This window comes from Anopheles ziemanni, chromosome 3 (genome assembly GCF_943734765.1).
Source record: "Anopheles ziemanni chromosome 3, idAnoZiCoDA_A2_x.2, whole genome shotgun sequence".
NCBI classification, from domain to species: Eukaryota; Metazoa; Arthropoda; class Insecta; order Diptera; family Culicidae; genus Anopheles; species Anopheles ziemanni.
The window spans coordinates 36,837,611-36,864,893 of NC_080706.1; the positions used below are offsets into that span (position 1 = coordinate 36,837,611).

The 27,283-nt window shown below is 43.2% G+C and overlaps 1 protein-coding gene across 1 annotated transcript in view; it reads right to left on the reverse strand.

Moving 5' to 3' along the window:
* The window catches only part of LOC131284670 (hemicentin-2-like), a 79,421-nt gene extending 58,681 nt beyond the window's left edge, over nt 1-20,740 (reverse strand). The window contains exon 1 of the mRNA XM_058313533.1: nt 20,662-20,740. Within this exon, the coding sequence (XP_058169516.1) occupies nt 20,662-20,731 (70 nt within the window). The 5' untranslated portion in view covers nt 20,732-20,740. The remainder of the gene's footprint in view (nt 1-20,661) is intronic.
* Between the last annotated feature and the right edge of the window lie 6,543 nt (nt 20,741-27,283).

The window sequence follows — 27,283 nt, forward strand, 5'->3', positions numbered from 1 at the left end:
ATGAAGCTAGCTGAACTACTTTCGGGGGAAAATAAAACGATGGGTGTTGGAGTAGCTAAAAACCTGATTCTTGCTAGGGAAATGAGGTTTTCGTTCTTCAAAATAACAGTAATTGAGTAGTTCTCCGCAGCGGTAGCATGGAGCAACGTTTGGTAGGTTCTTTTACATGGTAGAGCGTTGTTTTTTGGGCCAAGTCCTCGTAACAGATGATACCAGTTAGAAACGACACTTGACAGAGTAGTTTATGAAGCCACTATGACTCCGAGAAGTCGTTCGCTTTCGGCTTCAGGGCCTTTGCGTTCGGCCACCAACCTACCTATCTGCCCTGGCAACGCGACCGAGCCACCTCACCTTATCGTTGCGCTCCACTCCGACAGTTGAAAGTTAGTTTGAACAATTTCCACTTGTCACCGCAATTGATACTGCTGCTGTCGCACGGCACAGGGCCCACCCATGCTCATTTCAAATTTCGTTCGCACAGTCGTCCCATCCTGCCGGGGCGCTCGGGAGTACATTTCTCAAGGCACTTGTCGGTTGGCGAGGACGAGCGAACGGGAGGATGGGTGGCGCTTTCCACGTCGAGAGCACTCGCATAAATTGTGATTCCATTTCCCTGCCAGTGGCATGCTCGTAAAATATGAGACATTGAAATTCGAACCGAATTCCCGCATACCCGCCCCGCCCCCCCTGCCCGACCCTGTGTTGGTTGGAGTTTTGTGCTTTCTAGTATGATTTTATTTTTTATGCTACCACACATAAAGCCACCCCCGCCACTCACCCAGACACGTAAGAACGTTCGTCGTTCTGTCGGTTTGCCGTACACCGAGAAGCGCACTTCAAGCCTCCGGGCTTATCATCCGTTCAGCAAAACGGACAGGGTTCATGAGGTTTTTCGCTGGGAAAACACTTTCCCCCGTGCCCGTATCGAAAGCGCTTTCCCAAAACATGATGCTCCGAAAGCGTAGATTTGTACCTTTGTCCCCTGCTACCGGGTCGACCTTTCTCTCGCTCTCTCTCTCTCTCGTTTTTTTAGCCAAGAGTTTGTCAGCCTGCCCACACTTGCGGGTTTCCTTACTAAGTAGCGTCAGTTTCCCACCCGTCCCCAAACAACACATAAACAGTCGCCCGGGAAAGCCCGAAGATGGCAGCTCCAGCGGAAGGTGGAAAAAAGGGACACTAAACGGAATATTTTCCTGCCATAAATAAGCTAACGGTGCACGCGTGCCCGACCCTCCGGGGGAAAGAACTGGTGGTTTGCAAAATTTTACCATTCGAGTTTGCGGTACTGCCCCGACGGAGTTTGACTCCCGAAACCAATTGGATCCGACGGAGCCACCCGCCGTATAGGATCGTTTGAGGTATTTCCTGGGAACTTCTCGCCAGCATTAGGAAATCCCGTGAGATGGTTGCCATTTTTGCGGGAGGCAAAAAGTCGGACAAGCGGTGCTGTGGCGGTCAGAGCGAGAGATTGGCGTGGGCGCTATATTTGTAGCTGCTTAGCTGGCCACTTTTGTCCGATGCTGACGACGATGCTGGGTGGCGCGATAGTGCCGGAGCGAATGGAGAATAGTTTGCATTGTTTATGCGCCCGGCAGTTTGTCTGCCGCTCGGCGGTCAAGGGAGAGGTGCACGGTTAATGCTGGCAAAAGTTATGCTAAACAATTCGCAACACAGCAACAGTAGCCAGCGTTTCGGTTCCAGCTGATCTGCGAGCCCCCGCGGGAAAGGAATTACTGTTCGGTGGCGTCGTACGGCGACCACAAAGGAATTACATACACTTCAAAAATGTCAAAATGGCTGGACAAACGGTCCAAAGTAAAGTGGTTAGCACAGCAATCAAGTAATTGCTACTTGAATGGCATGATGGGTAAAGTGCCACCAGCAGTTCTGTCTCCATTGTGGTTTGGAGTATTCATCCAGCCCTTCGGCGAATTTATGTTTGAGATCTAACGGTAGATGTAATGTACAGCTTGGTAAAGTTATTATCTTCAACGGATGAAATATATAAAAGAATAAATTATAATCACATTTGCAAATTTATTTTTAATACATTATTTATACTGTCATGAAATTTTTCTTTGAAATCATTCGCGGAAAGCAATATTTTACAGCATCTATTCTCAATATCTTCTTACTAATTTAAAAAGAGACTTTTCGAGACATTTAGACCACACCATTTACAGCGGGCTAAAATACAATTAAAATAGAAGAATGACTTTGAAATTATTTTTTAATTGTTTTCTTTTTCATGAACGACGCAGTTTAAGGTCAAACTTAAGTATAATATTGTTTTATCACGTTCGAACCAATAATTTTTTACTTAAAAAACAAAATAAAATAAATGACAAATCAAGACAATTTGGTACAAAAAATTGATTTTGCTGTTCAGACCTTATTATTTTACGTTGTAACAAGATCAATGGGTAATGACTAGAGTTGTGTGATTCCGATTTAGATTCATGCATGAATCCTAAAGAATCGTTAATGTAGAAAGAACAGAAAATTAAAGACCAAAACATGGGTAGGGAGATCCCTTTTTATCGCACGATCTACACCAATGAAAGAATCATCAAGATTCGCTCAAGATTCACTAAGGTTTCTTTCCAAGGAAAAGATTCATGAATTAATCTGTATGAAAGTTAGGTGAAAGATTCATAGGAATGAATCTCGCCTAAATATTCATAAGGCTCAACACTAGTGAAGACTCAATAGCAACCGAAGCCAAGTTTTTCTCTTTATACTCTAATTCATTTCGGCCATCGATCAGCCCTGCTGTAAAAAAGAACGGTGGTGCTCTAAAAATAAAAACAGAATGAAATAAACAATGTCAGTTAAAAGAGTTATGATTCATTCTTTTCAACCTTCAAGTCCTTAAGATGCCACTTCATCAGTAATTTAATATTCTGTTCAAGGGCTTTAGAACATCAATTGCGGAAAGGTTTGAACATGTCCAACCCTCAGTAGCAGAGAGAGTCAGAAAATAATTTTAAACTATAATGTTAATGTTTATACAACGATGCGATCGAAAGAGAATGGAGTAGTTAATAAAGCGGTTACATAGAAAACAGCAATTTGTGCTCTTATTTTCATTTCATCAGCTTCTTTCCTCCACAAGGTTGGCCATCGCTAAATTTCGAATGAATTTGTTCAAGAAATACACCACGCGGTGAGTAAATAACGCTGACCTCGCAAAACCGTCGCCGGAACTGTTTGAAGCATTTGTGTGCGTCGATTGTGCCTTCGTGTGGCCGGCAATCAAGCGAATCTCATTAACGTCTCGCCGAAGCCGAGCAAAAAGGCGCAGGAAAAAGTAGAAAATAACAAAATCTACCAACCCAAGCGAATCCAACCGGCCAGCCCGTGGCAAACGATGGCCGAAATTATTATGAGTTCATTATGCACGGACGCCCGAATCCAGCGCCAGCAATCCAAATACCCGGGGAGTTGGCCAGTGTCAACCGAGTCGGCCGGACGCACGATCACTCCTGCGGCAGCAGGTAATAATGGATTGAGCCCGGTAATTTGCTTTCCACCGGTCTCAACACAGGTTGACGAAACTGACGACACTCGGACGGCCTTGCGAATGTGTTTTTCACTCCGGCCCCGAGTTAACTGCCCACCGGCTACCCGGACCCGCGTTCCTACGCATCGCACTCGTCTGAAACGAGGGTTGTCCTCTGGGGACTGCACGTGGGATTTCCTCGGTGGAAAAATGTTTCGCTTTCATTAAATTCTAATTTATTATTCATTCAATGCTTCAATCAATATCGCTCGCTGTATCCCTGTAGCAATGCCCTTCGTGGGGGTTTTGCGGCAAACAAACCATGGGGAAAGAAAAGCGAGGCGTTCCTAGGCAAGCCAGGTGCCCGGTAAGTTGAAATGAAGCAAGAAAAGTGCGTTTGGGACCGGTCGAAATCATGGGAAAAACACTTTTTACTCACGATTGCTCGGTCCGGATCATCCGGTCGACGAAATCAACCGTTCGGAACGATGGAATAAGTGAACCGAGATGAAGCAATCTGATTGGATATGTATTTTCATCTAGTATTCAGGGCTTGCGTTATTTATTTATTCTTTAAAAAGTGTCAGTCGATCGACGATATATTTATTAATTTTTCGAATTCGCCTTTCAAGGTTGTTTTTACTGTGGTTATAATATATTACAGAAGCTTACAGCAATATTATTCATAGGGCAAAACAAAAGAAAAGTTATAATGAGTGTTTGGTTACTATGTTTTCATTTGATCATCAAACAAACTGTACCGAACTTATGGAACCAGTTCTACAATTTTTATTGCAGCAAGCTTTTGGTCGAGTTTTTTAACGATCCCACCAACTACTTTATGAATAGTATTGAATGTACTTTTTGTTGAGCGAATTTTTCCAAATCCATTCCATACAGACAGAAATTGTCTTCGTAGATATCATTTATATCCGAGAACCTCATTATGCTGTCAGAGAAGGCTTTATCATTTTAAAACCGGATAGGCTTTATCGAAAATTTTGAATTGTAAATATTTCCAACTTTAATTTTTCTTTTTATCGCTAAAATATCCTCTATGTTTAGGAAATAGTCCAGACTAAATCATTCCTTCCGAAAGCAATGTAATAGAACTCTTCAAACTTGAGGTAAGTAATCTTCCCACCAAATCTAGCAGCTAAAAGAAAAAGATATCACAACAAAGAGTAACTGCAACTTTCTCGCTACGGCACAACAACTTGCTGGTAGATAGATTCAGTTTACAGCTAAATTTGTGTTCTAATCACGTTAAATGCTTGCACCGCTTCCCCGTCGATGTGACGAAATTGTGTCTCACAGCTCTGCGGTGTTTCCACCTCGGCCCATCCCTTTCGTTCAGCTTCATTTTACCGAGCACGAGTAATTTAGTTCCGAAATCTCATTAGCACGATGCTTGCCAGTGCTTGAGCTGCAAGATGTTTCCAATCTTCGCTCGTGATGATGAAGCACGGCAGCAACTAGTTAGTTAAAATATTGAATACACTCAAGTACATTGAAAACGTGCGATGAAACAGTTTGTTCGGGAAAGTTTCACCGCCGTAACTATAGCACCGTGTTGGCTGCACGATGGGACTGCGTGAGTCATGAGGCGGTGCTCGAAGCTAAGTGATTTGAAGTAAGTAATTTGTTTACCGGTGAGCAAATAGTTTTAACTTTTTTTTTTGCGGCGATGAAATATAATCATTGATGAAAGAACAAACTATCGTTAAACTAGAGACAAACATGAAATGTTGTATTACAATTTTCCATGGCAATAATAATATGCAATCTAGAATTACCTGTATTCAATTTTAAATGCTCCATGGAATTACCTGTGCATAAAAGAAAGAAATACAAATCAGTATTCAACATTAAACTTAATAATGATTTAAAACAGACTTAATTACTTTTATCATTATATGGAATTCCAATGACCTGTTTTTGAAATGTGATTCATTCCATTTACGGCGTTACACAAACCGCATCCACAATCTATATCAACTTAGTCACGCGACCTTTGGTGTGTAACTCACAATCAACATAAATTTGAAGTTGGTAAGAAGTATAAATAAAGTATTATTAGGAATGTCGATGGTAAACCGCGTTGAAAAATCTGGTATCTTACGAACGATAATTGATAGCATCCATCGCTTTATTGAGCTGGAATTGTGGCTTTGTGAAATTCCCGAACCCCCATGACGCCAAATGAGCAAAGGAAAGTTATCATAGAAAATGCACGAAGCACATGTCGTATGCGCTCGATTTATTAAATTATCGCTTTCAATTTCTAACCACAAAACGCAATTACGATCCTCGTTGCCGGGTCAATCTAAAACAAAAAAGAAATGGAAAAGTGGTAAAACGATGGCCCACAGTTTAGAACGTTTGACAGGAGGAGCGCAAGAGAACGGTGGCCCCTGCCAAGTTGGGCAGTTCCCTAGATGGTGAACCGAAGATGAAAAATGGGTCGACATGGAACGAAAAACCAGTTCTTCGTGCTCGTGCAAGCGAATTAATTGATTCTATTCCGCCACCAAGGAGCGCGGAGGGGTCGGGGTTTCCGGCGACCAATAAAATGTGTCCCTCAGACGTTGGCCCGATTGCGAGGGAAAATTGTTTTAAATGAACTACATATTTCAAAACTCCCCAACAAGCTGTGCCGGAAGGGAAACTAACGAGAACGGTTGGCCATACCATCGTGCACTGGTGATTAGTAGTTCCTAATTAAGACGCTTTGAAATCAACTGCATCAATAAAAGTTTTGAGGGAGAATTAAAGAAAGGTTTTCAAAATGGTATGTCATATTTAATGGCGGAGTGTTTCGTGCTCCTGGTAATTTATTTTTATTCAACCAATTACATTTGATACAAAATCTAATCTATCGTTTCACACTGACAAAAAAGATTATTAAATGAGTTCTGTTGCGTACCCTGTGCAAATTCAATTGAACAAATCATGCAATTAGTGGTGAATGTGTAATAATGAGCTCAATACAATTTTTCGCATTAAGCATCCTCGAAGCGATATCATTGACTGACATTGAGTGGCGCAGCTGAGTTGAACCTGCATGGCCGTGTGTTTGTGTGTGTGAGGATGTGCCTTTGTGCCCGGAAATGATGCTATTAATGTGATCTAATTTACTGGCCCAATCGATTGCGCCGGTCGAACGGAATGGAATTATTATTTAACGAGTGAATGCATAAAAATAATGAGCGATCGAACGAACGAGCTGCTATCTTGCCATCGGATGATAAATGGTGCCAACAAACGGTCAATTCATTTTTGGTGGAAAAAAAAATCGAACCACCTGCGCGCTTACCAATACAACGCGTGGAAATAGCTAGCACATCGTCTCCTTGGACATATTGTGCTGTATGAGTTTATTCCACGATGGACTACTTTAACTGCGTCTGATAAGATGGACACTAATCATCATTTGATTAATTCATTACTGAAGTGACATGTGTCTGCGTTTGTCGGGATGCGTAATTCCCCCGCTCAAGAGCGACCAGGCTGTACAGCGTGACATCCTTACACGCCCATGAGTTGGGTACGTGAAGCGGGCAAAAGCGAATCGTCCTGCTAGATCAATGTTAAACAGTGTTTCCAAACGGCCCGGGAACTCCGGCCGGCTGCAATAGATAATTTCATTTGGCCTACCGTTGCGACGGGTCTTGTGGTCTTTCAATTGGCCACAGGGTACCGGGCCGGCCGGTTCTAGCATCGAACTTAGCATGGATTTGCCGGCTGTGCATGCAAGGTCCCGGGGCCATCCTCTGCTCGCACCATTCGGTTGTGGAAAGTAAGGCCAGTGTTGGGCTTAGGTTATTTGTTTGCGTCGAAGTCGACCTCATGTTCATGTGGATATGAAAATCGGGGGGAGATGTGGAGAGAAAAAAGAACGAACGCCCCGGGAGCGTACAACGTTGGAAAACGCCAACGACCGATCCACTGACCGACGAACGTAATTATTGGACGATAAATTATTCATCCCACAAATTCCCTCCGCAGGAGCGAGGAATCGAAGGTTCTGGACGGTTGAACGGTGCAATCCATTCCAATCGCTCCGAAAGCTGGGAGGATAATAACGATAATAATTCGACTAAGCATAACTTCTCGCACGACGGGAGTTCTCGAACCAGTTGGCAGTCGCTTTGGCTACGACTAGGTCAAACCCCGGAATGAGGTTTTTCATCCAAGTGGAGGTCAGTGCTAGGAGGGAAACGGAGGTAAAGAGATACACACTCTGGAAGCTGCCTGCAGTTGAAATGTATTTTTGCCATGCAGTATGTACCTTGCATATGCATTATCCGTGCTACTTCCAACGTTAGTTGTAAAACAAGGTTGTGCTCGAGGTTTACTCTGGTCCGTCCATTGGAAACCTGCACACTCGTAACAAAACATGCGGTGTTACAATGAAGTTCAGTGAACTAATCTTAGAGTGGTTTGTTTTTACAACCCACGATGATGTACAGAGTGCATCATACTAACGGTAGCGACCAGAGAAAACTCTTTGTATAAGGGAGTGAGATTTTCGCTTTTCCTAACATTACTATCAGATACGGTTTTTGTCTTATCATGAGTTTTGGAGTTAATCAGAATCAGAGTTAATCAGAATATGCTGTCTCGAATACACAAGAAAGATTAAATTTAATACTTTTCTACTAATGAATATATTCACATTCTTTCACATTTCTTCAATATTTCCCGCCCTCAACTATCTCTACATTTATAAGAGAAAGATTTCATCCGTAAATTGTATTTGGCATTTCGCGTAAACTGTTTTTCATTGTAGCATGCAATATGGCTTTTGCAAATCAAGCGAACATTATATCAAGACGATTGGATCAGTCAAGTAATGAAACAAAACTAAGGTTTCATTTGAAATTTATTTTATTTCTTAATGCTTTAGAAATAACTAATATCCTGCCTTTACGTCATCTCATCTTTAAAACTATTATTTATTGATATGCAAAATAATGTCAAAAGATTTTTTCCTGTTGCCTGGAACTATTTTACCATCAAAAACTCTTCAAAATACAAAAGTTTGATAAAAAAAATGTCCTGTTGACAGACCATTGGTGTTTAATGCATTGTGTTTTTAGTATGTTGTGAAAGTTTCAATATACCATTAAACAGAAACAATCGGAGTATTTACAAACTTTAAACAATAAACGTTTGAGCCGAACCAAAAAAAAGCAAGCTGTTTTATTTTTTACATACACTAATACACGATTTTATACTATCACAAAACGGTAACATTTTGACAAGATCATCTTTTTTTTATTTGCTCCAGCATCTTTGCCCACCAATGAACTAAACTTATTTACATTCTACCTTAGCAAAATGAGTACAAAGAAATGGTTGTGGCTGTTTCATTCCGGTCCCATTTGAGTGTACTTTGGCGATACCATCTAGGGTTTGGATGATGCTCGAAACCGTCTTAACGTTCACGCAACAAAGAAATTCCCCTTTCCCCGGTCAATACAAGGCTGGGAGGCTGCTGTTTCGCTTTGCCGCATCGACCCATTACGCCGTTTTCCTTAGCTACCATCCGATCCGGGCGGGAGAGGGTAGAACTCCCCATAAATAAAGTGAAGTTACTGGAATGCGACCGGAAGGACCGTCGGAAGCGGAATGCTTTCAGCTTGGCGTAGCACTTGCAGTGGGTGCGATAAAACGATTTACACTTTTATAAATAGCGACCATTAATCTGGGAAACACCGAGGACGGCTCCACGAACAGCGTGCCTTCCGCGATAGTCCTTTCGGTCCGAGCGGGTTGGTGGAGCTTCAGCCGGGCCAAATAAAACGTACACACAATCGTGCGCGGTGAATGACGAACCGACAACGATCTGCTTCGCTCAGCGGAAGTTTCATTTTTTCCCCCCTTGTGTTTCGGGTGCAGAACGGCGACCGCAAAAATTCGCTATGCAAAGCACTGTGTGTACTGTGGGAAGGTAATCCGTCGACGTAAAGCATAAATGGAGGAAATCTGTTCCTTTCCAGCGATCCCGGAATCGACGTAACGTTTCACTCAGGCCGCATTTGTCATTCGACGATATCTTGTTTCGGATGCCCTGCCAGCTGGCGAAGGGCGGATCCGTTGGTGACGAAATGTTTGTTACTGCACCACTAGCCGAATGTAACTGACGCTCAAACGCTCCAATGGTGGGACAAACATGCGGGTTACTTTGCCGGGCTTAACGTTTAAGAGCATTTTTATCTGGCATTATCGGTTGAGGTGTGAAGGGATGCCGCAAAGGATGGGAATGCTAGGATTTGAAGAGGAGGACTTTGCTCGTTGTTTTTGTATGATGGATTCTCTGCTTAAGATGTGGCGTTGAAGGGAATACGAATCGTAACAAATTCATTTTTTAAATAAAAAAAAGTGAGTCGTTATTAAAATTAACGCAATAAACGACCTTTCATGGATGCTTGCGGCAAAATCTCTGCTTAAGTTAATTTGTTCAATATTTTATGGCTTTAATTTCTGGTTTAAGCTATAGCTTTTGCCCACAGTATGTTAGACAGCCCTCCAACATCGTGTTGACCTTGTAGCTGCACAAAAAAAAACGAAGAACCCACAATCCTAGGTGAAAAGATATTCTTCCGCTTCCGGTCCCGTGAAAATTAATGACCTAAGTTAATAACAATTTTCTTAATTTTCTCACGCTTCCACATCCGGCGACGAAACCGCTGTTTCTTTATGGTATTTTTTCTGTTCTACGTCGTCCTCTCCCAATGAACACTTTTGCTGCCTTTGCTTCGTCCATGCTGTTCATAATCATCAACATTTTGGACGGAGTTGCTTTTCTTCCTTCTGGTTTTCCCCGGCGCCGACCTTGTTCACAATTCCATTACCATCCGGCTTGTCGCTGCGTGGCCGGAAAAAGGGATACGACAGGAGGGGTGACGCACAATGGGTAGCAGAAGCACGGAATCATTCGTTCCGGAAACGATGGAGCTGGGTTTCATCCTTTGTCTGGGTAGGGCTGACTGAAGGCATAGCAACAGTTACCAACCGCAAGGGTTTGATCATCGGCCCCGAAACGCTTGTCCTACTTTTGCTTAGTTGTCAAAATCCTGTCTGGACCGACCGCTGGACGAAGTTGTCCCTCCGTGCTGTGTCAGTTTATTGAATGTGTTTTGGGCTTTTCCTTTCCAAGTCGTTTTTTTTCTTTTTACTATTATCAGCAAAACAAAGCTACTCCTTGTTTCCGGTCGATGCTTCGATCTGGTAAGCGGATTCCGATGGGGGGAAAAAATCTTATGTTACCAAGAAAACGATCAGGATTAACATATTTTTATGTTTAAGAGCAGTCCTTGGGACGTGTGTTTATCTGACGATGAATTTATAATTCGTAACATTCTAGGTGGAAAACGAAGCACTTCCGAAGCAAACATTCACCATCTTGGTCTGACAGGTAGAATCATCGGAGCGTTCACTGAAAGACTGAACATAATGTTTCGCTCCCGGGCCGAAAAGCGTTCTTCGCTCCGTCGCCCACATCAAACAGGCCGTCAAAAGCTGCTGCTTCCGGTCGAAGCGTGGGATCCCGTACGGGGAAGCCTCCCTTCCGGGGACGGGATTAACAAATATCGTACCCGAGGCGATGGTCGGTTACAAGGTTGTTGGATTAGTCTTCCGAACCGGACAGCCGGTGCGTGCGGTGCGGGGTGGATAAGAAATGTCTTCGACTTCGGGCCTTGGGGTTCACGTTCCAGAATCACCATCCCCGTCCCTATCACCACTCACACGCCCGGAAGAGAACTTTCTTCCGTTCTGCACGGGGCCCCCATTTTGTCATCATTACCGAGACGACCGTTAGCCGGTGCCGGTTAGTAGACGCTTTCGGCATGCGTCATGTATCTTCATAATGTCGACCGAAAAACCTAATATAGCTCCTCCCCCTCTTCCCGCACAAACAAATGCCTACCAACCGCACCATTAGGCAACGCTCGGACCGATTTGTTCAGGCTCCGTGCGCAAGTCTTTGCCGGTCCCTGCCCGCACCCAACGCCGATGGAGACAGAGATTAACCATTTTTATTTGCATATATTAACGAGTGGACTTCCACCACCGATGCAGTAAATTCAAATTAGTTATCCGAGCCCGGGACGCGAGTGGTAGGAAGACCAAAAATTAGTCCTCTCGCCGGCGTGTGCATGTTTGCAAATTGGTTGACAGATGAGTCTCCGCAGTGGCGGCGTCCGTTTCGGAACTATTCCGCCACGGGGGACGCGTTGTGGGAGAAGTTTTTCCGAAGACACATATCTTCGCGGCCGGGAAAATCCTTTCCAGATACCAAGCCCGCTCGGTTTGGCTGAAGCCCCGTGGCTGAACAGGCCGCAGCATATATCTTGATTATTGACAGAGCAAGCTTAAGGGCTTCTCAGGCCCTGGGCCGGGAGTGGGTTTATGCCCTCGGTCGGCAAACGAGCTGTTGAATGTTGAGAGTGCTCGGCTAACATTGATGCATGGGTGTTGATAAAAATCGGCCACATTTGCGGCGGCACTAAATCATTCGGGCTGCTCTGCTCCGTCGAAGGGAAGGAATCTTTTGCCCGGCCAGTTCGGTCTTTAAAGAAGTCAACTGCAGGAGGATTAAATTCAATAAATCGGATTCCATTTTAACGCCAGCTTAAGCGTTAAGATCGCAAGCAAATGGATTATAAACTTAGACAATCGAAATAAAAATATAGATTAGCGTAATTCTTTCATTTGTGAATTATTTTATCAAAGGACTCAGTAATCACTGTAATCTTTGAGGAAGAGTTTCGAATATTTTTTTCGGTATCGTTTTAGCTATAAAGTTACCCGGTTGTTTTGGGTGAAGAGAGGGAGCTGATTTATTTTAGCTCATATTTATAACATTTTTAGATGATTCCTTTTCGTTTCATGTTTTGTATCTGTACAGGGTTCTGGTCCATAAACTAATTATGGCCGAAATTACCGTAATGGCTTACGCAATGTGGTTTTTGTTTTCACCTGACATTTTACCTTTCCGATCACAGATTTTTTACAAATACCCAACCCAAAAAGTAAGGATCGAACATTTAGGAAAGTTCTAATAAGAAAGTTCTGTAGTCAAACCTCGTTAGCCACTGGAAATCGGAGAACTACGTTTAAGCTGAAGGCATTTTCATTAGAGTTCATTCTTGCTTTGAAATCTTCATAAAAGATTTTCAATAATTTAAAGTGCTATTAAGCTCCTTTGTGAAGTAGAAAAAACAGAAACATCATGAAAACCCCTCCTTTAAAAGACTTTCATACCACGGAGGGATACATTTTCCACCCGTTATGCGACCATCGTTGGGGTTGATTATCGGTCGTAAACATTGGTTGGCCTGCTTCGCCCGGATTCGTTTCTACCTGTCGTCATCAAGAACATGGTTTTTCCTTTGAAAAATTCTTTTCACAGTCGGCATACCGTGTGTCCAGCCCGGTCCCTGCTACGGTGAGCACCGGTTGCCGACCTATCCTTGCCTTTTGTGTGAAGTTGTGAATTATGGAGAGCCAACTATAACTCGGTTCAAGCTTCCGACGCGGATGTTGTGCCTGTTGGAGAAGGCACCTCCCAGGGCGGGAGACCCTGCCGATTGGCGACAGGTTGGGGTTTATATTTCAAATTCAATCATCATTACCATAGTGACGATTGAAACCGCGTTACGAAAGCACGGCACCAGGTGGGACGGATGGTGGCGGTATTCCCGGCAAATATTTTACGATTCCTCGTCGTCCCAGTTGTCCACGGGCATCCGCGTTTGTTTTCCGGGTGTTGCCGCAGGGAAGTTTTGATGGGGGTTTTTGTAGGTGGAAGGCGGTGATGGAAAAAGGGGAAAAAATAAAACACAACCAGAACGAAACGGACCCAGCGCCCACCCGGGCATACATTTTATGCTGAACGATGTGCAGCGGATTTTATTCATCGAAGGCAGAACACGGTTTGATTTATTCTGCATAATCAGCATGGTCGTAAATATTTCGACTCGAAAGCGAACAGCAACAGGACGGTGGTGGAGTATTTCCATCTCCCATGTATGCTGCTGTCCAAAAGGGCGCGCACCGGAGAAGATGGACCGATTTCAGCTTAGTCAGGATTTTATTTGACGTGAGTTTTTCTTCCGTTTGCCTGGTTGTTCGATATTTTATTCGGGATTAGTTGCGTTAGGGCGGTGGCAGGGGGTGGCAACTACAATCCCGAACCCTCAACCCGGGACAGGAAATTAGAGGAGACGGCGGACCATCCGGACAGACGGTCCGGCAGTAGGGACGAAGTGGAAGCAGAGGGAACAAAAAAGGTCTTTTGAGGTTTTGTCCGAGATTTACTTTCGAGGTTGTATTCGGAGCTTTTTTTTCATCCCATCCACCATATGCTTTTCATGTTCTGATTTTCGTTTTTCCTTGTATAATGTTGTATTTATGTTGTTTTTTCTTTGCCCAAAACGATCGTAGAGGGAACGGGGCGAACAATTTTGATTGGTTTACCGAAACAGATTGATGATGAAATCGATGGATTTGCAATCGGATGGATTCGTAACCTTGCTCCGGATTGTTATTGGCGCAAAAAGTAAAAACAAATCTGGCAAATATGTTGCGTACGCAGTTTTACGCAAATGCACCACACGTTGAGGAGTCAGGCGACGTTGGTTATGTTTATTACCAGGTTGTTGAGCTTGTTCCGTACCAACTATTTGGAAAACAGTTTGGACGAAAGGAGTTCTATCCGACGTTACGGTTGGTTTTGTATACCTCTTTTTGAAGACGAATTAACTTTTTCCATTGTATTTCTTAAGCCAGTTCGAAATGATTGGTGAAAGATACAACAACTAGCAAATTTGTCGTTGAAATGTCCATTGTTTTCGTAGAACCAAATTAAAAACCTCTCAAAATGGTTTTATTTGAAGTATTACGAGTTCGGTCGGACAAATTTTTTCTTGCGTAATTCTCTCGGGCGATTTAAGTTTGCTTTTTCAAAGTTACCGATATGAGTTCTATGAAATACAATTTCTTGGCTTATTTTAGACGATTTAGCATTGGATAAACTGCTGGTCTGCAAATCCAAAACCCATTGAAAAAAAATTTTTTTTATGTGTTTACCAAGTATAGTCTAAAATAATTCATAAAATGGAAGCTTTCCTTTCCTTCAAATGTATAAAAATCGCTTCTTGAGATACTTACATTTGAAATTTAAAAAAATATATATATATATTTAGGTTAAAGGTTTAAAGGTTAGTTTTAAATCGTTCTATTCGTATTTCATTGATATTAAAATCACATTTTGTACCCTTTCGCTCAACAGCCAGTTCATTACGGCCAGTGTGTCTTCGCTCGAGGCAAAGGGGTTAAAGCACTTGAATTAACTTTTCCCATTACCAGCCCACCCCTTATTGAGCGCGCTGGGAAGGCGGGAGTGTTCTTCACGGCACATAACGCTGGCAATCCATGCGGTTAGCATGAAAATTCATCCCATTACCAGCGTTGGGTCGCGTTGAATGACGCGAAATTAAATGTCCACGGTTTTTATTTCCCCGGCCTTACCTAACGCGCCGCAAGCTTCGCATTGAGTACATATTAAATTAATATTTGTGGATGGATTTTTCCCCGCCAGGGTGCGGCAAAGCAAATGGGTCACAACGCGCAGGCAGTGGTGAGGGAGTGAGGAGCGGGTCAAGGGTATGCGTATGTAAATGATGTTCCCCTTTCTTTCCACTGCCATGGGAAACGAGTACCCTCACCACTTATCCCCCCCTTTTGATTCTGGTGTTGCGTCACGCCCGTTTAGTTTCACGGATGCTCCATTTTACTTTTTCACCCAGCCGTTCACGATGAATCGATCCGTGAAATGACCGCACCGAACATTGCCCGCCCGTGCTAAAGCGGACCGTGGCCACAAAGAAAATGCTTTTCCGAAGGAGAAGTCGAGCTTTAGCGTGTGGCAGTTGTTCTAATGCGTAACGGTGGTGGTTTCTTACGTTGGCCACGGTTTTGAAGGCGAATCGATAGCGAAGGGATTTCTTTCGCGCGCTTGCTCAAGACAAGCGATGCTGGCATGCCGACGGAAGCGTGAAGCATCATTTCCATTGTCTGCAGCTCTATGCGGTCCAATTTTCCGACGCTAAACGATCCGATACTGGCGCATTTGAACGCATTGGAATGGTGGCTATTATTGAATCGAGAAAGTTAGCTTTGAGAGGTGTCGGTAGAAGGGCCGAGGCAAATCCTTGCGGGATGATGATGATGATGATGATGATGATGATGATGATGATGATGAAGCACAAACGAGTCAACCGAAAACCCCAGACGGTTTCCCAGTAGAAGAGGTGAAGGTAGTGGGGGAAGGGGGTGGAAATGCTCGGCCAGTCAAAAGGGAGGTGCGAAGGGATGTGCGCGGTACCGACGAGAGATTGCGGTTGATTTGATCAATGATACGTTTCAGCGATTTTTCCGACCACAGCCAGCGAGTGGAAAAGCATAATTAACGATTATTGCCTCCAATCCAGCGCGCTTTGGTGGGTCACGGTGGAGAGATTGGATTTTTTTCCTCGCCCAGCTCCTTTACCAGCGCCCGCTGCTAGATTGAACGGATGAAAATGATCGTAAAAAAAAACAAACACCACAACGAATGCGGGTTTGAAGCGTTTGCGTGTTTGTTAATGGAAAATTAGGTGAATTATATCGATAAAAATAAAGCTCGATGTTTGATTTCCAATTAACTCGACAATGAATGTTAAAGTATGAACCACTGGTTATTCATTTTATACTGTGGAAAAAGCATTGTACAACGTGTTACCAAGGCTTTACTAAACGTTAAACGAAGAAATTTACTACAACCCCTCGTAAACAACATAACGGTGTTAAATAATTGGTTTGTCACGTAAATGGGCTTTTCATGCGGGAATAATATAACATCACATCTAGAGGTTTACGTAAAACAACGTCAGCAAATACATTCGAAGTGTATCGCTTAAAAACTACATTTTCCTTTGTCCAGTTAATCGCATAATCTAGCGGGAATGATGAACAGTGGATACAAACGGATGATTTACAAGCGAATTTTGTGCATTCAATAAATTAAAGAGCAATAATTTGATCGCTCTGATGAACACCCGACCTCGTCTGTCAAACGGTCGTTGTGTTTGGTCCCGCCCTCATCGGATATCGGTATCTAAGCTTTGCGTTGGGGCCGATAAATCACCAATGCCATAATTCACACTGAACGTGCCCTTATCGGGCGAGCAGTGAACCAGTTGACCATTTAGCAAGCAATTTGGTTGTACCAAATGAACCGTCGCGTTTCCGAGATTGGCCGAGAAAACAAATTGGTCTTTGCCGGAATATTACATTCAGGCCGCTCCGTCAATCGACTCTGGCGTCCTCGATGCAAACGAGTTCAGCTTAATTTTTCATATGAATGTTAAATTATCTTTGGCTTCAGTGGTTCTCAACGAGGTCCACTAAGCTTAAAGTACAGGATATTGTTTTTCACATTATAATAATTAAGAATATGAGTCACGTTTTAAAATTTAAACTTCTTGTTTTTTTCTAGCCATAATCTAATTCTTACTGTCATTTATTATGCTTTTTAATTTGAGTGGTATGTAAAGTAGTTTTTTTTCAAGAACACTCAATTAAAATTTGAGTAGAATTTTTCTGCTTCGTGGGCCTAGACTCTTTTGCCTGAATTATGTCTTTGATTTCGTGTACTTAAATGATCTTGCTTCTGAGAAAAATTGAAAATGATATGCCAATCCCATTAACTTTTCAATATGTCAGAAAATTTTCAATATGTCATCGAAACATATTTATTTTTTGTAAATAAAAATAACATGAAAATATATTGGAAAACTGATTCCGCTGAAATTCGCTTCACCCATACGCTGATTGAAGCTGATACCATCAAGCCTTGTGGTGTATTTTTATATTTCAGATTAAACTCGTTTATAGGTTTATTTTTAATGACGATTAAATGCAATTGGTATAGCAAAAAATATGCTTTACAATGTGAAATGGGATGGAATTACGCCGCGGACGAGGAGAAAAAACACACACTCGTTCATTGACGTTAACCTGAGCAGCGAAAATGAACCCACCTTCCTGGGGCTAACGCGTCGTTTACGCATTGATCACGTTGCCTTTTTTATCGTAACCTGCGCTACGTTACAGTCCGATTGTGAACTGCACTAAAGTACGCTTTGATCTCTCCCTTCCGGCGTTCGTTTCCCCGTTTATGGCATATCACTTTCTTACCGGCAGCCAAAAGCTTTCCAGCTCCTCTCCCATCCCAGCCCTCACCGAAGCGGGTGGTAGATGAAAATTATGTGCAAATTTTTTATCACCGTAGATAAACATAAACATGTATACACATTAAATTCCGGTCGCACGGTTCCCCTACGTGCGCTGCGGCGCTGTGACGGCTCGAAAATCAGCCAATCGTCATAAAGCACCATGCGCCTCCATTGCGGCATAAATACTTGACGCGAGTTTTTCCTGCCTTTAAATCATTTGCCAGCAGTGCTGCGAGAGAATTTAAGGTTTGGCTGCGTTGGCCCAAGCGGAAAGGGGAAGCAAAGCCGAAACGGAATCCGTCTCATGGCACGCCAACCACCAGCCTCCCCCCTGCGCCATTCCCCATCCCACCAACGCGGCGGGGGAGGGGGCGTGCAAAGTTTGCCCGGATTGTGATTATTCGACAAGCGCCACCAGACGAGCACAAGTAATCAGCCTAGACCGATAAAGCCAGAAAGTTTATTTTCCCTTCCGGTGGGCGGAACTGGTGGGGCAGAACGGAACACCGAGGGGGGGAAGGAAGTAAACCGGCAATACAACAATTCCAGTTTTATGTCAATCATCAAACGACTCTTTGACGACGATCGTGCCCGAGCGCGTGAGGGAGGGCGAGAGCGCTAAGCGCATTGGAAAAGCGCAAGTGCGGAACAAAGAACGAAAGGAGACCGGATATTTGCATTTGGGGTTGTTTTGTTTCGTCCTCCAGGCCGAACGCAGAAGTTTTTCCGACGGGACGACCCGACGAGGGCGGCGGCGGAAGTGAGTTAAGATTTTGATGGCTTATTCAATTTCTCCGGAATGTATGGAAATTCCATCCAGCCGGCATTTCATTCTTTTTTCCGCATTCCGAAACGACCGCAGCTGAATTTGTGGCGCTTGTTAGAGGCGTAGCTTGTGTTATTTTGCCTTCTCCAACTTTCGATCGGGATGTACGGTGGAGCACGGCGGGAGATTCGTGGATACGTTTGGTTTTTTAATATTGATTCGCAAAGTAAACATCGGCAGCGTTCATTTCGGGAATCGAATACATCATCGCACGAGGCTGGCTGTTTCCGTGGGCACATTTCCATTCCCTACGCGTGGGCGTGCGTTTGTTTGTTTTGGTACCACGAAAAGAGACAGAGAGAACCCGAGGGTTTCGGTACGTGTGTGTGCATAAGGGTGTGTATTTGGTGAAATTCTAGAACAAATATAAATTAATGATTAGCAGGGAAATTCAACATGCTCCCAGGCAAAACCGGTTTCTTGCGGCCGGTGGGCGGTTTGATGAGGCTCCGAGTTGTGGATTGTAATTCAATATCCTTTACGCAAATCTTTTGATTGCGTAACTTCCTGGGCACTGAGCCATGTGTACGCTCTTTATTGAAGTATGCCGATAGGGTTCGTTTTTAAGGAAAAGTGAATTAAAATAATATTGGGAAAGGGAAAATTGATGCAGATTCGAAAGATAAAGAATAATAAACTTAAGAGTGAAAAAAGTATAGATCGAGCCGAAAGAATAAGCTGCAATAAAATTTGCACCTTTACACTACTCGTACGAATCTCTAGTAGCAACATTGAAAATCTTTAAAGGGATAAAATATCAAACAAAATCAAATAAAAATCAACTCTGTTGGTAAAAGAGAGTATAAATAATTAAACTAGTAAGTAAAAGCTAGAAGTCTTAAAATGGAGAAAGCATGTGCAGAGCTTAATTGAATATAATCAATTATTTAATCCAAGTTATTTTCTATTTTGTTCGATGTAGTGTCAATTCTTGAGATATCCTTGAGACAAATAATTTCAAACATTGAAAATGTTGTTCATTTGCATTTTACAAAAGTTTTTCCTTAATCGTTTCGTCATTTCACATCGTAGATCAAATTGTTCAATTGTTTTTTAATACACTTATTTCTATATTATATTATTTTTTACATTTGCTTAAAATTTGAGCTTTTTATGTTAGAAACGTTTTTGCAATAAGTTTCACAATCTAGACTATCAACATTTAAGCCGAATAGTTATGGAATATGGCGTGGAAATACAACAATAGCACCACTATGGTGTTTTGTTCAGCAATTGAAGATGTTATAGTTTGAACTCAAATAAAATACAAGTTTATGATGTCATTAGTATGTAAAAGTACTAGCATAAACATGCCTCCAGATTAAAAAAATGACAATTTTCCCATCATGGATTTATTTTGAAAGATGATCTTTTTGGATTTGATTTGGTTCAAAAAATTCTCTAGCCAAAACCAATTTAAGAAAGTAACTAAGAAAGTCGAAATATTCGGAAGAAAGTAACATAAACAGTCTGTTAAAACCACAAGAGCAACATTTATCCGCACATGTTTAATCCCAACGGGAATCTCGATATCAGTAAACTAAAGGCATTCGTCTTCGATGATCCGACTTCCGACTTTACTCACATACTGCGATTGTCGTGCTTGAAAGGCTGCTGAGAAATCTTCGGAAATGAACCGATCCACTCGATTGAACCACAAAAGGATTACCCCGAGGAACACACGGAATGCATGAAGCCAGTCACTGCGCTTATTTGCTGCAATGGCGCAAATATTCGGTGGTAAATGCGGTTCAGCGCTTGGCGAAACCCACTAATGCACCCATCCATGTCAAGATGCGTTTCCTGGAGTGCTTGGCATACTCGCCGTCAGCCTGTCAGAGCGTCAGTCAGAGTCGAAGAGACGGAACAGCTTACTGTAATTGCGCGTAGTGGCAACCGTATTTTGCCTCTCGAAGCGAGGTGCACTTGGAAAAGAAACTAAACATTTTACCGCAATCAGTCTAACAAACCAAACGCAGTGTCCTACCGACGTCTAGCCCCCCAGCCCCGAACGCTTATCTAGAATGTGATGGCGGATGTCTTACCTGTGCTACTCGAGCTGAAGAAAATAATCATCCACAAGATGCACAGCATGTGTGCCTTCGTCATTGTCATTTTGAATGCGCTTATCCACTCGGGGGATCGTTCCCGCCGGTGGCTCCGTAGCAGTGGTCCGTATCCTGTTCCGCTTCCGCTTCCTGCTGCACCGGGGAAAGATTTCGGTTTCGGATGGCTCGTAGCGTAGTCGCCCCGGGATACAACCACGCCCGACACTTGGTACGATTGTGTGTGTGAGTGTGTGCGGAAGTTGCCCGGGTGCGCATATAAATAAGGGCAATTACACTTTTCCTTGTCCCGCGCTCGGGGTTTTTATCTGTCGAAGCAACGCCGGTCTTTGGATGCACTTGGCGTCGTCGGTTACGTTGGCGTCAAGTGGGTCGCTTTGAAGCTTTGAAGCTTCCACCGGTCGGTCAGTCACACGCAGCCGGTACCGCAGTTGGTGGGGTCACATTCACACACATACACACACATACGAGCCACTAACTTTTTACACACACACTAGCCTTAACTCTGTTGCTTTTGCCAAAGAAACCCTCATCCGCCCGGTGGGTGGAGCGCTGCACGCAACCATACCGTTTGCATGATCAAAGAAAACCTTTTCCGGTCCTCGGAGGGGGATATTTTATTCTTCTGCACTGCACCTTTTTTCTTTTACCTCCACCGAAAGCGGCCCCTTTTACCTTTGCCTTTTCTGTAAATGGCACAGCTTGCACTTGCACTGACTTCACCGTTAGGGTATCGGCACTGTGGGCTACAACCGGCGTTGCGGTTGGTCAAAATGAAGTTCACTTTCGTCTTTCGGATGGGCCCATCATCGCGTCATCGCGGGGTGTCGACATTTGCTAGAATTCACTTTAATAAGTACACTTGGCTACCGCCAGCAGTTCTGGGATTTTTATTTCCGACCGTGCACCGGATTTTATTTAGTTTTTCATCAATGCTAAAAGGAGAAAAAGAAAGTAACGCCATAAACTTAAATGATGCTCACGTGTGAGGTTCGTCAGTAAAACACTAGTTGACGCAAAAAAAAGGATGCGACGCTCACTCGCATACTTTCAGACACGACAATTCTTCCCTTTCCCGGGGTTTCACGATTTTTTCCTTGGGTTATTTTTCACCGCTGGTGAGATGAATGGTTTCCCTCCATGCATCCCGAATATTACGTCACTTCTTTTTGCGAAACGGGTACGGAAAGTGTTCATTTCCAAACACAATATTGAGCGCACTCGCACACGTTCTTCGCTCTTTCGGGTTTTGTTTTTATTTATTTATGCTGCGTTTTCCTCTTTCTTTTTGTTTATTCCTGCACGACCGTCTTCCGGAACACTTTCGCGGTCCCGCGCGGAGTACGAAGATTTTCCCAACGCTTCCGGGAGTGTAATGTGAAGCTGAGTGTGGTGATTTGTGTTGTTGTTGTTGTTCTGTTCGCTTGGCGCTTTTTGCTTTGCTTCGCGATCTTTTATATCACTTCTGCCCGTACCGTTGCCGTCGTTCAGTGCTTTGAATATTTTATTCACCCGCTGTCTGCTAGCAATTCACGCCACCAACGGGGTGTCGACGAAGCAGTTGCAGGAAAGGGAAAATGCGAATGGAAAAAAGGTGGAAGAATTGAAAATAAAATAGAATTGCCTTGGAACATTCACTTCCTGCTGCACGATACGGTGTCGATGCACCGTACGCGACTCCATAACCTCTTTATCAACGTGAAAAGTTTGGGAAACGGAACATCGGTGGAGAGAACTTCGTTTTCGTGTGAAGGATACATCCCAGGTTGAATTAGGATAAGTTTATTTGCGCCTCACTAAATGATTCACCAAAGCTTCACCAGTGCGAGCTCGCTTGTGTCTCACGCCCGCGGGGAGTTGCTGCACCTCGCCATGTATGGCTTTCGCTTGTTTGCTGCTTGTTACTGCCAAACCCCGTTACACAAGTACCGAATGGCGCTGCCACTCTTAACTTTGGTGGGTCCCGCTTTTTTACTTCCACTGATGCCACGGTGCAACCGCTTATCTGTTCTACCTTTCCAGCTAGTTCGGTTCTTATTTTGCGATGGCTGACTTCGTGGCATCCGGCCACTAATTCACTCCATTTATCGATCGCGCGCCCAGGCGAACGCTTTCACCGCAAAGCGCCACTCTAATCTTGGCGTCCGAGCGCTGCGAGCTTCGCTTGCCGGTGGCTTATCGGTGTGAAAGCTCAACGATCTGGAACCGGCGCTGGCAGCGGGACCAAAAAAAAAGGGTTACCCCCTCGGATGCACCGCCTTTTTCAACGGTGCACTTTGCTGCCGCTTGGCGAAGGGAAAAGGTTGTCGATCGATTTTCTCAATTTATTCCACCGGAGCAGGCGGTGCTGCAGAATCCTGGATGTGCCACGTGTTTATGGTGCTGTTGATGTTGGGTTGCAGCACTCTGGATGCGTTGGTAAACATCGGCTGGGGAAAAAGCAGAAAGAAAATGACAACAAGATCTAGGTTAGTGAGGTGTCAGTGAAATCGTAACACAGTTGAATATTGATTGGCAACATAAATATACTTTTCGATGAAACACGAATTGCAACAAAACTGATATGATTTGTACAACACTGTGTGAGATGGGTTGTCGGGTTGAAATCGTTTCTCGTGGGTGTTTTGTCTGAAAGTGAATAGAATGTATTTCAAACCTCGCAATAAATATGTTGCGTTTATTTTATTTAATCATCTCCAGAACTGTTCTTATTTGGTACTTTGAAATCATATGGATTCGATCACGATGAGATAAAATTCCTTTCAAATTTCTACAGTCTATTTTTATTTCCATTTTGTGAAAACGAGCTGTTTTAAATTGTTGCATTTCAATTTATTTTCATATATTTCGCAGACATATCCAGTTTAAAATTCCTCCCTCGTACGGGGAAACATGCCTGATGCGTATGAAATTATTTACATTCCTCGACGGGATGTTTTTTTTTCTTCGAAACGCAAACGGAACATTTCTAACCTCGGCAGAGATTCCTAGTTTTTCGCCAACGCTTTTTACTGCCTCTAGCTTACTGCTGGCACGCGCGTTATGATTTTTATGGCATGTTTGATTTTTCCGTTCCCCGCGAGCAAATGCTCCCGGCCGGAACGTCCTTAAATAGCGGTTTGCGGCAGACGGCATAGGAAAGCCTTAAAACCGAAAATCAACACATCATGCGGTACGACCGAAAGGTACTAGCATCAAACGGTAGCGGTTGTCGATCCAGTCGCGTACGTCATGGAAATGACATCAAACGAATGGGCATTGAGGGCAGGGAAAGCAGTCTCGCACGCGTCGACTCTCCGTGCCCGCTGCACATAAATAGAACAAATGTTTCCTATCCATCGCCAGACAAATTTTGCCGCTCACGTTCTTCCTCGGCGACGTATGTGCCGTGGAAAAATGTGGAGCCAAACCGCAATAAAGATGTAAAAACATTTGCGTAGCGGAACTTTTTCGAAACCTACATGCGTGTTTGTACACTCGTTCGTTTTACTTTGCGCCCTGCGAAAGGGTGTACCGTCTTTACACTGAGCAATCCTGTATGCGTGATGTACTTGTGTTTACGGAGCATAGAAGCGATTGGTAAATAGGGGTTAAGTAGATGGAAAATTATGTCAAGAACGCTAACAGGGGCCTTGCTCTAAACGAAGTGTTCTAACGTTTACTTATAATTTACAATGTAATGCTACATAGGGCTATATATATTTATGAAAATTTTTAAAAGAATGCCGGGTGTATTGGATATGCTTTCAAATATTAATATCCTTTTTCTTCAGTGATTTTGAAGGTTATAAAAAGTGCGCTTTTTAACATCCCAATGTTGTCAACCAAGCATCTGGAGTTTACCACCAATTAATCTGCAAATAAACACGGGGGCCAGAGGAAAGGTGATTTTAAACATATTTACAATAATTTTTTTCTTCAATCGTTTCACCAGAGTTTTGCATAATTAAAAATTTTTGAAAAAAAAATTGAATATGGAGCTCTGCATAATTGTTTTGACAAATGAATTAAGTGTTTTACCATTTTATTTATACCATAAGAATAAATTGTTGTCTACTAAACTTATGGATAACAATTTAATCTAAATGCATAGCCTTACATAATGTCTTCCAGGTTTGCATTTAAAATTAACTAGCAATTATATGTCGAAGTATGAAAAATCATTATGTTAAAAAAAAAATGTAAAAAGCTCTTGTATTGGGCTTGACTATCCACGTACACAAAGGGAAAAAGTATCGTAAACCCTTGATGGGCAAGCATGATGGTCGTTACGCCAAGAAGAAGAAGATAGCTTATGCGATCCTGTGCTAATATTACATCAATTTTATGATTTACTAGACATATTCATAGTTTACAAAGTTTTGGTTCATATTTGTGAAAAGAATTGTTCAATTTAAAACATCTTTCTATTTTAATCCCTTACATTTGAAGATCCCTTATAATCAATTGTATGGTTTTGCGTGCACTTAAACGCGATTACTTTACCAGACGATATACTGTGCTTAAAGCCAAAATATAAAAACTGATAAACAATATTAATTCGCAGTTCCATTTTAATCACATTCAACCATTCGTATATCAATGTCCTTCTAGGATGGCAGATTCCTGAAAACTCGCCAATTCCTGGATTCGTATGGATTTCATGATTCGTTTACGGGCGAAATTTTTGGCAACATTCACACCGAAACGGTAATGAGAGAAGGATGATCAAAAGTTTGAACGCTTTATGTTTTGCATCTTCTGTTCTGCGGAATATTACGCATTTCCCCACTTTAGTGATGGCACCGAACGCAATATGGCACCACGTTCGGTTCTTGTTGGAAGATACGAAAGCCATTGCTTTGGCTTCGTCGATTCGCGTTTTGCAGTTCAATGAACACGAATTGCATTTGCGTTGAATCTTGTCAGGTCGACACACCTAACTTGGAACTACAAATAGGTTCAACTCAGGAGGGCGATAGCCTAGGAGGGACAAAACAGTTTTCGATTCTTCTACGCAACTAGTGAGTGCTAAATGTTTGTTTCAGCGTTTATACGGTTTTACCGAACGAAATCCGATCCAATGTGCTTGCATTTTAACGTTTGTGCTTGAAAACTACCCTCTTTTTTGTCTTTTGTTTAGAGAAAAGTTTCCACTTTACAATCTTTTATGAAACAATTGACATGTTTTGTTGAAAAATCTTTTTTTGCAATCGTTTACACTATTTATACTTTTCATCATGATAAAAATTTACATTTTAATATTTGTATTTGTTTCGTATTAAACTCCACCATTACTCAATCTTTATGAAAACATTTCCGCTACATTGGCCCCACTGACTCAGCGAAACTAGCTTGAGTAGTAAAAACCTCACTTATTTGTATTAATTGCATCAGGCTCAATTTTTATACGCTGGCTCGTGTTCAGCCACGGCCAGGTACGCTCTGGTGGACCTGTTCCGATCAATCACTCATCGCTAGCAAATTCACTCCACGCTCGCGGCCGTTTGCGGCCCTGAACGTGACACCTTTCGCTCTGCTCCTCGTTTTTCGCTGATGCCATCCGAATGCCCTCCCGGAGGGCTTCGCATTCGCCCTCGGGTGGCTCGAATCGAGGGAGTCGATTTTGGGTCGACGCGCAAAAGTCCCGTCCGTGCCCCACTCCCAGTCCAGGGTTTTGGCCGAATTGCTGACCCAGCCCAGAAGAGAAGTTTCACTTGCACAGCGAAATCGTTGTCCGCAATCGGATCGATCGGTGTCCGCCACCATCGAGTGACGAGTACCGCAAACTGATTGGTGATGATTGGTGATTGCGTTATTAGATTTTTCAACCCTCCACTAGCCTCCACGAGGCTGCTTTCTGTGTGTAGATGTGTGTTTCATCATTATCCGCGCATTTCGGCTCATGAGTCGGCCTGTTTCTGTCACAACCGATCGGTACGGTTTTCATCACCACTGTCAACAGAGATCAACTTCCCGCTCGCTCATTTGGACGGAGTTTGAGCTGAATCAGTGACATAATACTTTGCTGATTTCGTTTCCAAAGTTGACTTTAACTTATGCGCCGGTTTTTCGGCACCGGATGGTTCCGACTCCATTTTCCTCTTCGGAGCCCCATTGCTTAGGGCGAAGAAAAACAAACCCCTATCCGCACACGGCACGCGGGTAAATAGTTTCCGGAAGATCTCCTTACGCTATTTGTTGATCGAAACGTTGAGACAATTATATTATTTGTGCAACGCTCACTCCTTGGTAAGGTGTGTGTAGGAGGTGAAGGAGGGTGAGAAAAGTTTTCCAGTAGTGGTGGGGTCGTTGAGTTTCGATTGATCTGTTTCCCGCCCAGAACCAAACCCAGTCGAAAAACTTTTCCAACTAATCATCTCTCCTATCGAGTGTTGCAATTAGGAAAAAGGAATGTAGTTTCGTCTTCGTGTTCGTCATTGCCGAACCGTATGTGTGATTGAAGGTACGGCTTGGTATGACATTGAAGAACGATGCAAAAGTTGCTCCGTCGTTGCACTCCCGGCGAAAACGGAAATCCCAAAAAAGAACGATTCACTTTTCCGAAGCAACGGATTCATTCGTCGACGGCGTTCTTCTACATTCGAGTGGTTCGTTAGCT